This window comes from Mytilus trossulus, chromosome 1 (assembly GCF_036588685.1).
Source record: "Mytilus trossulus isolate FHL-02 chromosome 1, PNRI_Mtr1.1.1.hap1, whole genome shotgun sequence".
Classification (NCBI taxonomy): domain Eukaryota; kingdom Metazoa; phylum Mollusca; class Bivalvia; order Mytilida; family Mytilidae; genus Mytilus; species Mytilus trossulus.
Window position 1 is genome coordinate 65,539,718 of NC_086373.1, and position 13,164 is coordinate 65,552,881.

Below are 13,164 nucleotides of genomic sequence, written 5' to 3' on the forward strand. Positions count from 1 at the left end.
AGCTAGAACAGTTCTAACCTAGAACTGACTAAAAGGTGTCAGGCTGACAGTTCTACGCACTGTTCTAGAACAGTTCTCCTGACAGATTCTGACAGATTTAATGAGAGGTTAGAACTGATCTCCACTGTATATCATGCAGTTGTTGAGTCATCCCTACTCAGTGATCTTTACTATTATAATATAAATCTATAATCGTACTTGACTTGGCCCTCCTAAAAGTTATTCTCATGATTTTGAAATTAAACTTGTCATAAATTTCCATTAACAACATAATTCAAACAAAAGATATATTGCTAGTTTATTATCTACGGTAGATGCTATGTCTAATTATATTCCCATGGGTACACCTATTTTACAATATAAACACCACGTACAAAAATTAGAGGGAGTCATAATTTGTTTATCCACTTTAAGGATATGTATAAGAGATCACGCGGTAAATATTTTTATTAGATAGTCAGCACGAGAATGCCACCTACGGGTAAAATTAAAACAATTAGCAGTCGTTTTATGTGTCTGGCCAATTCTGGCTAAAATATTACGTTTAGAAATTGTTACTTGGATGGAGAGTTGTCTCATTGGCACTCATACCACATCTTCTGATATCTATGGACGAGAGAAGTGAAAGCAGTGGGACCATTTAACCGGAATCCCACAGCTAACCAAAGGAAACTTCGTCTTTTACGAAAGCTTAACTGATAAATATAAAAAAGAAGATATGGTAAGATTGCCAATGAGACAACTATCCATAAAAGACCAAAATGACACAAACTCATTTTGGGGCCCTTTATAGCTTGCTTTTCGGTGTGAGCCAAGGCTGCGTGTTGAAGACCGGACTTTGACCTAAAAAGGAATAATGGTTTACTTCTATAACTTTTGACTTGGATAGAACGTTGTCTCATACCACACCTTCTTATGTCTATATATGTAGTACTTAAATCATAATTGTTTATCAGAAAGTCGTTTTTATAATGCCAATGAATGACTTACCTCTACTTTATTAAAATTGATGTAAAATATCATTCGAAAAAAAGCAAAACGATTTTCATTGTCTGCTTGATATTTAGATTTTTCCTTTTCAGTTTGTAAAGTTTTGTTTTTCTTAAAGGGCCGCGGTGGCCAAACGGTCTAAGTAGTACAATTGTATTACTAGGCTGTCACCATTGAGTTTGTGTGTTTGAATCTTGCTTGTGATAGCCCGACTCCAATCTTAATTGACTTAGTTTGTCAGTTTTCATACCGTCATTCATTGGTTCTCTTTCTCCGGCTTCCTCCGCCAATAAAACATGACGGTCATGAAACAGAACCAAGTGTTGAAAGTGGCGTTACACCCATTAAGCACTCAACCGATCAGTCGTGTTTTTAAGGATTTTTACATCTGGGTAAAAAAGGACGTCCAATACATCTGGTTTAAAAGGGTAGTCTATCATGTAGAGTGGTTTTTTTCTTATTGTTGATAATTATATATTCAAGCTAAAATCTACACTTTTTGACTCTTTAAGTTTAATCGAGTTAATAATTCAAACTGGAGTAACTGGGACTAGCTATCCTTTGAAAATATATTTTTTAAACAATATTCTATCAAAAAGATTCCATCTGCTTTAATTTGAATACAAAGAGAAGTTGCATATCAATGGGAAAACAATTACGCACATACACACAGTCATCGTCGGTCAACTGTTACAAAAATTTTCTCCTCTGAAATGACCGCGCCATACATACATAACCAAACCTAGCCATACTCATCATTGGGGTATTAAGTTTAAGAAATATGTCCGAGGAATCGATCCCGACCGCCTTCCAGTATACATGAAGGACATGGCGAAAAATAGAATATAGGGGTAAAGTTTTGTCTATTTTTACGAAAACCGCTATAGATAAAGACAATCGGACTTATCTGAAAAGGCAATCATGTTTATAATGTTAAGACCTACTTCTCGTTTGACCGAAATCGTCAGTCCATTCCTTCAAGCAGTTCTGTCCTTAAATGATTGTTATTTATTTTTATCTTTTTCAAGTTTTTGATTTTTTATCTGATTAAAATGGTGTGAGCTGTCAAATCCGTGTTCACCGATTTAACTCAAGTTGTCATATTCGATTTATAACGCTTTAACGTATATCCAAATCAAATAAGTCTTAAATAGACAATGCATGGATCGATAATATATATCAGCATTACGTGTGAACTTTAGCCTAGAGGTCATATAATTAACCCCCGAAGACTGTCGGCGGTTATTTAACCCGATATAAGCAAAAATATAAATAATAACAGATTGCAATTAGATTTTTCTATAGATCGAATAATCGACAAAATAGTTCACCTTTGTTTCACTTTCAGTGTCGACATTCTCTTCCCTTTAATAGCTGCGTGAACACGCCTAATACAGTCATGCGTATTCTGCTCTTTGGTTGGGTTGTTGACACATTACCCATTTCCATTCTCATTTTTTTGTAATAATCTCTAGCTGAAGAGTGAAATTGGAGGTCACAAGAATACGGATTCGATGAGGTCAAATTATTCACTTGCCAAAGAATATTTTATCAGCGATATTTCTTACTTTATAATTTATTTGAACAAAATTGACCAAAACTTTTTAATGCGAAATATAATTTAACTTCTTCACTTTCATTTGAGATTGAAACTTTTTATATCTTGTAGCTAATGTCCCTTTACAATGATAATCGAAAAGAGAGAAGTCTAACCTTTAAATAACCAAAAATTATCAACAAGACAAGAATTACAAATGAGTCAAATAATGTTTGTAAACTACTTGTAGGAGTAATTGCCCTTTAGTGGTGATTTTTAACGTTTTGTAATGTACAATGATTTTTGTCTTATTATCTTATAAAACTATTAAAGATCAATACATAAAGACTTATACAAGGCAAAACACCACGCTCGATATATATTTGATTACAACTTTTCAAAACTTTTGATGAAGAAAAATTAAAATGTCTGTATTTGTGAGGGGGAGGACAGGGGGTTCCCTTCTCCCACCCTTCTTCTCCTTTTTCCTACCCCTCTACTCCTTATTTTATTTTTTTTAATTTACCGGAAAAAAGAGAGATATTTTATTTTTTCATATTTTATTTTTTTCTCCTTTCTCCCAGCCTTCCTCTCCTTTCTCCTTTCTCCCACCCTCTTTCTCCTTTCTCCCTGTCTCCCTTACCCCTGTCCTCCCCCTCATTTGTTAATTGCACATTTTAAAAATGTAAAACAAACGTTTATGTTCAAATATGTAATACAAATTTAAGGACAATGGGGTTTTATGTTTTTAAAAGTGACAAAAGTAATATTGTTTGATTTAGTCTCAAACGAATAATGGCATGTGAATGTGAATAAAAAGTAGAATAACAAAAATACGTATACCGAACTCCGAGGATTTTTTTTTATGTAGAAAATGGGGGAATAAACCTGGTTTTATAGGTAGTTAAACCTCTCACTTGTATGGCCGTCAAATAAAATTCCATTATATCAGTGCTTTGCTTTTGTGTCAATTAGCATTTTATTTGCGCCAAAATAATATCTCATTTGCGCCAAAATAAGCTTTAATTTGCGTCAAAATAAACTTTCATTTGCGCAACAAACCTTAATATTTCATTTGCGCCGAAATAAAAACATATTTGTGCCAATGATACACGTAAATAGTATATAAAATAATTAAATTCAAAAGAGACCTTAAAGAACAACTTTAAAACACAGTTATTGATTGCATTTTAAAACTTATAAACAACATAAAATGATACGTGAACAAAACCAACAGAGATAATAAGTAAAAAATTAAATATAAATGTAAAAAAAAAATGGTACAGCAGTAAACATTCTGTTATAATCTTAATAACTGTAAAAACAAACTAATATGTTACATGTACAAAGTAACATAAAAAGGCATATGGACAAATCACATTGGCAAAAATGAAAGACAAGAATGCAAAAAAAAAATACCATAGCACAATATAAACACAATGACGTGATGTATAAGTACAGAGCAATGTCAAGTTGGTATCACCAAAAATAGACTAAACAGTAAAAGTAATATGCATAACACCAATAAAAGAATACATAACACGTTATTAAAATCATAAACAACGTCAATACCAAGAATCTATACTTGAGACCATCGTGTATAATTTGTGAAATTGATATGGAATATTTATCAACAAGGTCTCGGAACCTTCCGATAATCTATTTTATAATAAGGACGCGTCATTCACTGACATACATGTACTCCTGATTTATCAATTTTAGTTCTCAGACACTGGTATTATGAAATTGAAGAATTTTGTAGGAAGCTGAGAATATCAACCTACACGCCGTGATATTTTCAATTAAGACTTCTTTACTGAATCGACATGAACAGAAGACTTAGGTATTGTTGTCATTGAGAAAGACAAAATAATATGTATGAGACCGCAATAAATGATTATATGATTCTTCGTGTCTCATATTTCTTAAGCTTTTATAAGACATTGTCTACATAATTAAACAATCAAGGATAAAAAGTTTTCTTTATAAAAAATCTATCAACTTCTATGTATTTTGCTTAATTAATATCAAAATCTTATTATATATAATATGAGGACGAGTTCCTCAAAAGCACTACTAAGAATACTTATGTATCTATTACGTATAACATTGGACATGAACCACGTACATTGTCTTGGTACATGAGCCAAACGTGAAATGAAAACGGCTCCAAATTGTGTGGAGTGGTTGATATATTACGATATTTTAAATGCAAATGAAATGATATTATTTATGTATCTGATGTTGCCTTGATCTTATTGTAAACTGGGATACTCTTTTTTTTTCAAAACAAAAAAAGACAAACTAAGGCCTACCATTATTATGTCACATACGATAGATACATGTATATGGTTTTCTTTAACGTGCATATCTAGAGAGTGTGGTATTACCCTTTGCTGACAATTGGATAAAAAAATTCTGATTGCAACAGGACTTGACATTGTATCTGATAATCCAACTCAGACAAAGTGTGCATAGCTTAACTAAGTGAAGAGTCCAATGGGGGTTGTGTAACATTTTGGTGGGATGGATCTTATGAGTCTACTTTAACTACCAGATGGAAGAAGTCCAAGGATAATTTTATTTTTATATGTTTTATTCCCTTCGTTATGTGATGTCTCTATGTCGATATTTTTTAAATAAGGATAATCATAAAGTGTAGTTTGCAATCGCGTTTTTCCTGTGAAATTTTGAAGAAAAGAAAACAAAATTCGTCTAAAGAGCTCTTCTGGAAATATACGAACAAACTGCTTCACTCCATGCCAATTCCAATATAAGAATTTTGACCATAAATCTTCCGAAATAATGTTGGTTGCAGTAACATGTACAATCATGTACTTACACGTTGCTTTAATTACTACATGCTAGCTACCAATTTCAGAATTTTGACCCTAATTAATCTGGGAAAAAATGCTAATGACGGTTAGGAACTATTTTCTGTCTGATACTGGCTATTTTAACATATCCTGTAATTAGAAATGTTATATTCAAATTCCTTAAGACTAAAAATAATTTACATAATTATGCTAATTTAAGCATTAACCAATAGACGTGATACTAATGCTTTACCGTTATCAATAAATCAGGATCCGTGGTTAGTCTTTAAGTTTGTTTGACTTTTTTCCCCCCATTATAATGTTTCCAGATTGTTTTCGTATATCTTGCCAATTTGCCGAAAAAATCCTCTTGCATAGCAGGCATGTCTCTTAGTCGTAACGGCGATACTAAAACTGTCTTGCCAAAAATAGGCGCAAGGTCGTTAAACACCTCTCTCATCATTTTAAACCCTTAATCACATTTACATGTAGTTCCCGCTTTTATTATTATATATATTGTAATCGAATGATTGTTTGTGTGCTATGTCCTCAGTATCCTTCTTTTGACGAAAAGCGTGTATTACTAATTAATCACATCACTTCCATTTCAGTTGCTGATACAGTGACGGATATAAAAACCTCAAAATATTATCTCTTCCATTTTTTTTTATAATGTTGTCTAGTAGGGGTTGTGTCATAAATAAACTCATGTTGCGATAAACATGCAATGTAATGGAATTTTAAACGACTTTCATTTAAGTGAGAGGGTTTAGCTAGCTATAAAACCCGGTTAAATCTACCATTTGCTACACGAGAAAATGTCTGTAACAAATCAGGAATACGTCAGTTGTTATTTATTCGTTTGATGTGTTTGAGCTTTTGATTTTGCAAATTAATTACCGACTTTCCGTTCGGAATTTTTGTCTGAGTTCAGTATTTTTATGATTTACTTAATGCAAAGAAAAGATTGTTACAATTTCATAAATGAGTCTTGAAAAATGTTGTGGGTCTCTAAAACAACAAATTTATACAGATTATACCAGTGAAAATAAATAAAAAAAAAATTCACGAGCTTCTTTTATGTGTGCAATCTTTCAATTGCTAATTCTTTAGACAAATTATCGAATTATAATTGAAATAATAATACTGAAAATCAGTGTCCAAGCTATGTTTACTCCAAGTCGCAAAAGGAATTTTATTGCAGTTGTTACCTAACAGACATTGATAGTGTTGATAATAATGCGTTTATCTTGTTGTCTTTACATAAAAATATTCCATGCACGACGTTAAAGTAATATTGATCTTTTGGGTATATTATAATACTTATCGAGAAATTCCAAGCCAGTTTTCGGAAGATACAATTATCTGATTGGACAAAACATGTCTTTCAGAAATCACTATAAATCTGAATATATAAGATCAGAATTTTATTAAGGCGTTCATATTCATGAAAGGAAGGTAAACCTACATATCTAAGGTGAGTAAGAAATCTTAATTAAAGTTATGAATTATGGAAATATGCATTTATAAAACAAAAACTAAAATCAAATTGATATGTATTATTTTGCAGATTAATTTGTTTGCTTTTAAAAATTATTCCTGGGGACGGTTACCAATTATAGTGTTAATTGTTGTTTTATATGAATGTTACTATCTGATATTATCTCTGTCCTCTTGCACTTGAATTGAATGTCTCTTTTTATAACTTCATTGGGGTGTAAAAGCGTTGATCAAAGTACATGTTGTATGAAGCGCGGAAGCGCTTCATTCTAAAAATGAGAACATGGTCAACGCTTTTCTGTATCTGTATGAGTACGTTGTCAATGTCAATACTGGCTTTGATACAACGGTATGTTTTTTAATGGAGCTACTAATTTTTTCTGAATTTGATGTATTTCCAGTATTGTTCGATTTTAGGCCGTTTAGTATTGTGTCAATTATATATGACCATTCAGCTTTTCTTATTTGGCTTATGATTTCTTTTTGGAAGTGCCTGCAGCTTGACCAATTTTTTGTTCTTTTAGCTTGTTGGTATAATCGTAAATGTCATTGCCTTTACAACCCCGTAAAGTTACAAAAAGAAGCATTTAATACTTAATTTTTTTTTTTAGCTAGGATCATAAAAACACGATTTTTTATCAAGTTTTATTTTAATTCACCTGTGCACTCTATGTTGGGACCTCGTGTTATAATGAAACATGTATCTGATGTAATTGTACTACAATGACATTTACGGTTACAATTTGACTGTTATTAAGACGAATAGCATCGTGGAAAAAAACGAAAATTAACATTTTCATGCCGCTTAAGACCTCACCACAATCTGAATTTATTTAAGATCGGGGTGATCATAGTGTGATCGTGGTCTTGAGTGACAGTGGCTTTACTGGTAAAGTGCTTTTGCGTTTTTAACCAGACGCACATGGTGCTAGTAATTGCAAGACAGACACTTGATTTAATGCATAAACTTAGTTTTCAAATGATTTCAAATTTTGATTAGACTTATGGATTCGAAATGAAAATTAACTTTCCGTATTATCTTTTATTTTTTTAAATGTCTTAATTCAATATTTGTACACTTATTGCTTAGATTCATAAAATATTTTACGTTTTAGGGTTCCAGATATATTTGGCTGCTTTAAGATGAACGCGACAAACATCACATCGAATGAAACAACCTTATACGCATTTACTTTCCCGCCAATGTTGATTGCCTTTATGACTTTACAGCAATTGGTTTTTGTTGTGGCATGTATCGGAAACGGTCTAGTGATATTTATATTTGCAAGGCATTTGAAGTTCAAATCGAATACCAACAAATTCATCGTTAGTTTGGCATTTGCAGATTTTTTCACTGGTATATCATGTGGAACACAAATGTTCTACTTTTTCTATCCGAAGATATCATCGAACATGATCCTTTGTATTCTGAGGTATCAAGTTATCACAGTTATGACACTGACGTCACAATTAACTGTAGGTGTAGCAGCATTTGATAGGTACTTGGCTATATGTCATCCCCATAAGTACGCGCTAGTCATTACGAGGTCAACTTCAAATATAATGTGTATTCTTCCCTGGATTTTACCTACCTATGTGATACTGGGTCCTATGCTTGGGTGGAGGAATTGGTATCCTGGCATTCCATGCAGTTTTGACATAATCTTCCCGAAGTCGCTGCGCGCAACTGCATACATAATTGTGTACATTGTCAGCATAATAACTGCAATACTGTACCTTCCGGTTTTGAAAACAGCATGGCGTTATTACCAACGAATGAATAAATATCAGCAAAACCAGACGAGAGACCACATGCAGACGACGAATAAAATAAAAAAGGCCATCCTAGCAGCTAAAGTTACCGGCATTGTAACTATTGTATTTAGTATCTTTTGGTTGCCATACATGACATTAAGTTCCTGGATCATGGTATCACCTACCACGAAATCGAAGCTGGAATCTGATTTAGCAAATTGGTTGGTATTTTTCGGAGCCTCAAACAGTATGGTTAACCCAATTATTTATGCTTGGAAGCGTCCAGATGTGAATCAGCAATTCAAAAAGGTGTTCTGTGGTTCAAATCCTGTCAGTCACGTAGAACATTTAAAAACCTAAACTATCACTTCAAATTATTTTTTTAGATATGTTTCCCCTACATGTTAGACCCTCCCTCCAGTTACTATTTATATGAAAGATGTACTACATATTTTTCATCTATTTGTATTTACATACATATCGCCGTCTCTGTTTTGTCTTTTTATATATATATATATATATTATATCACAGTAGCGCCGAGTGCATACGTTATTCATGTCGGACTTTTTCTTATATATTTGTATTCTAAAACTTGAATGCATCTTTGTGAAATTTATTGGCGTGTAAAAGAGCTTCATTCTAAAAAAATATGCGCACGATCAACGCTTTGACAACTATTTAAAACTACTAAAAGAAGCAGTCAATACTTATATTTTTTTTTTTACTTGGATCATGAAAACACAATTTCTGTCAAGTTTTTCTTTATTTACCTGTGCACTATATTGTGGAAGCTTGTAACATCATGAATGTTACATTTCATTTTATGATGGAGATTATTGTTAAACAATCAAAATAACGTTGTATAATGAAACATGTAATGTAATTATAATGTATATAATAAAGTTAGTTTATGTATAAGCCTTGGTGTTGTTGATAAAAATATAACATACATAAGGTAGCACAATACAAAGATTTTATAACTCCAACTCCCAAGTTATAAAATGCTGTAACTTTCTTAATAATGCTTGAAATTTATAAAAGTAGTAGTTTTGGATAGCTAATAGATTACTCTTTCAAATTAATGTAATGTTAGTATTATGCAACAAATATGTAAGCGATTATAATGTTAACTGTGCCAAAAATATTTTTCACCAAATTTCCACTTACAAATAAAATTAGCTTCATCATAGGTATCCCTAGAGGGTTGACTTTATATGTTGTTTTTGTGGCCATTATCAACAAAAGGGTGTCTTAGATTTCAGATAGAATGTAAAGAACAAATTTTACATCTTATTCAACATTATCTTCTTTTATGTGGTTTGGATGTTACATTAATTTGAGATTTATGAGAGAATGGAATACCATAGCGAATACCATAGCGACAATCTGAGACACTATTTTGAAGCCCATGATGTGAATAAGATTTCGTTAACATTTTCTGTATAGTTAGAGAGATAATAGAGCAAAGTTCACTTACCCAGATTTTGCAACTAATTACATAATAATTGATTACATAATGATTGCACAAAAAAAATGCACTCATTTAAAAGATAAATCTTTTATCCATCTATATAATACCTATTTTGTTATTTTCTATGCATTCTTAAGAAAGTTACAGCATTTCAAAGGTTAGTGATTGGAAGTTAAAAAGTCTTTGTACTGTGCTACCTTAATGTTCGGTTACGGAACGAAGAAGAACATAATTTCGTTTATCTCTCAATTAAGTTAAAGAGACAGTTTTTGCTACTGGATTTCAAATCTTGTCATATTAAAGAATCACATATAAATATATAAATCTGTGGTATGAATGCCAATGAGACACCTCTCCATCCAAGTAGTTGTTTGTAAAAATAAACCATTATAGGTCAAAGTACGGTATCCAACACGGGGCCATGGTTTGCACGGAACATCAAACTATAAAGGGATAAACAACTGACAAGGGGTAAAGCCTCGGTCACACCTCACCGGATAAGACGAACGGACGTCTAAAGTGAAAATAAAAGTTGTCCGTTGATAAAATTGTTATCCGTTGGGAGTCCGTTGATGTACTGAACAACTAAAACGGACGCCTAACGAATGCATAACGGACATGCAACGGACAAGAAACGGAGACGTACCGGATAGAACGGATGTCAAACGTACATCCAACGGACGAATACCGCATAAAACGGACACCTAACGGAAGCGTACCGGATAAAACGGATAAACAAGATATACGAAAATATTAAAGGCGACAATAATTATACATTTAAATCGCATTAATATTGAAAATGTTCCGTGTAACTGGTTTTGGTTTGTTCTTCAAAATGCGGCTAAAGGGCAGTGTCTGACCTGAATAACAGCTGCTTGATTGTGAAGATGTGCCCTTGTTCTAAGATCGATTATGAATAATAAGAATTCGTGAACCTTAAGAAATCTAATTGGCATTTCTGACGAGAAATTTCCAATTGGCATTTATCCGTTTCAACTCTATCTGCTAGACCTCCAACGGATATATAACGAACACGTAACGGATACAAAACGGAAACGAAACGGACGAGTACCGTATAAAACGGACATTTTATCCGTTGGACGTCCGTTCAAAGTTTTGAACATGCTCAAAATTTTCTACCGGACAGAACGAACGTCGACGGATAAAACATACGCTTAACGGACATGCAACGGATATGGACGGACGGCTAACGGATAAGAACGGACGTCTAACGGACATGAACGGATTGAAAACAAGTTTTCCGTTTGGCGTCCGTTCGAGCTTTCCGGTAAGGTGTGACCGAGGCTTAAACCATTTAAAAAAGAAAACCAACGGTCAAAGCTATATCAAAAACAAAAACGAGAAATATATATGAACCACACCAACAAACGACAACCACTGACCATCAGGTTCCTGAATTAGTACATGTGCAAACAAATTCAGCGGGTTTAAAAGTTTAAATAGGTATCAACCTTCATCAATCCTGGAACAATAGTGTAACATCACAACATAGTAAACACACTATAAATAATCAAATGAAATGGCTTAACTCATTATAATGACATCTGAAAACAAACAAGTGAATATTCACTGAAAGAATACATGATATATGACACAATGTAAATACAAAATCCATAACATAAGAGGTGTGATAATGAACAATTACCGAAATTCAACCATATCCTTGTCGAGAATGCGTCATGTACAGGATATAACGATGTAAACCTTAAAGAAAATGCCGCCAATAAAATAATTTTGTAGAGTAATAAAGAACAATAATAAACGACTGAAGGAGTGAACATTTAGAGTAATACCAAACAGTTATCAAAGCTGATATAATCAAAATTACAAATGGAGATACGATAGAGATATAATTTTAAACAATAAATGAAAAAAAACAACATTACAAATATTATTTACATGTCAATTAACACGAAAATACAATTTGAAAGTACTCGCTGTTACTAAAAACTTGTTATAAGCCAAAAATAATAATTTAAAAAAAATCATGCATCAGAGACTAAAATCAACAAAACACTTCCCAGGGTATTTTAGTATTTAAACGTCATGGACAGGCAAAGAAGACATGACTTTTGCAATGCCAAATATCAGACATTAGGATAAATAGGAGTTATTAAGTCCGGATCTCTGTAATCATAAAAATATTATGGCACGCATCATGGAAAGTCTAATATTTATCAGCTTCATACATTGAGCAAAAAATATTCATCCTTGTTTCCAATATTTTTTCTCGTTTCCTTGAAAACAGTCATCAAAGATCCTCATTTTTGATATTTGACAACATCAATGATTTATCTTTTTCTTTAAAAACGTGTCTATGTTTTATTGATTTTTGCTGTTTAATTTAATGAATAGTTATGATCTATTTTTGGAAATAGCGCAAAATTGCCAAAACCTACACATATACTATTCTAATCGTCAACTATCAACTACAAATCAACAGAATATATTACATTTATTAATATATTTTACACTTCAAATGCAGCGTCTAGTGGGTTAATCAGCCATATATTGTTAAAAAGGTTGATTGTGTATATAACAAATACAAAAAACATTAATGGGCAAACTATTTAATGCTAAGAAAATTTTGATAAGCATATTAGCAATTAGTTTTCAAAGGTACCAGGATTATAATTTATTACACCAGACGCGCATTTCGTCTACACAAGACTCATCAGTGACGCTCATGTCAAAATATTTATAAAGCCAAAGAAAGTACAAAGTTGAAGAGCATTGAGGATCCAAAATTCCCAAAAGTTATGCCAAAAACAGCTAAGGTATGCCTTAGATAAACAAAAATTGATAATGTATTTGGTTTTCAGCTTAGTAATTGTCTCCCCTTAACAAACTCTATCATCTTAAAACATAGTTACGCACAAATAGCAGAAGAACTATGGAAGGAGGCAAAACAAAAATTTATTTGTTTTTCATGATTAAGCAACTACTTTGTCCCTAGTAGTACTGGTTTAAGATTTTCGACAGTATCTGATTTAAAGATGTGTAGTATTTTAGGAATATTTCAAGAAAAAATCCTTATTTCTGCAAAGGTGATTGTTGTTGTAAAAACATTAAA

The 13,164-nt window shown here is 32.4% G+C and overlaps 1 protein-coding gene across 1 annotated transcript; it reads left to right on the forward strand.

The window, feature by feature from the left end:
- Positions 1–6,700: 6,700 nt before the first annotated feature.
- On the forward strand, positions 6,701–8,958 carry LOC134688499 (adenosine receptor A2a-like). Its single transcript, XM_063549310.1, has 2 exons — positions 6,701–6,820; positions 7,959–8,958. Exon 2 carries the CDS (start codon positions 7,987–7,989, stop codon positions 8,956–8,958), a length of 972 nt encoding a protein of 323 aa, XP_063405380.1. The 5' UTR covers positions 6,701–6,820; positions 7,959–7,986.
- The last annotated feature ends 4,206 nt before the right edge of the window (positions 8,959–13,164 follow it).

What these genes read in the sequence shown, in the direction of transcription:
- LOC134688499 (XM_063549310.1), top strand. Translation starts at nt 7,987, where the DNA reads ATGAACGCGACAAACATCACATCGAATGAAACAACCTTATACGCATTT.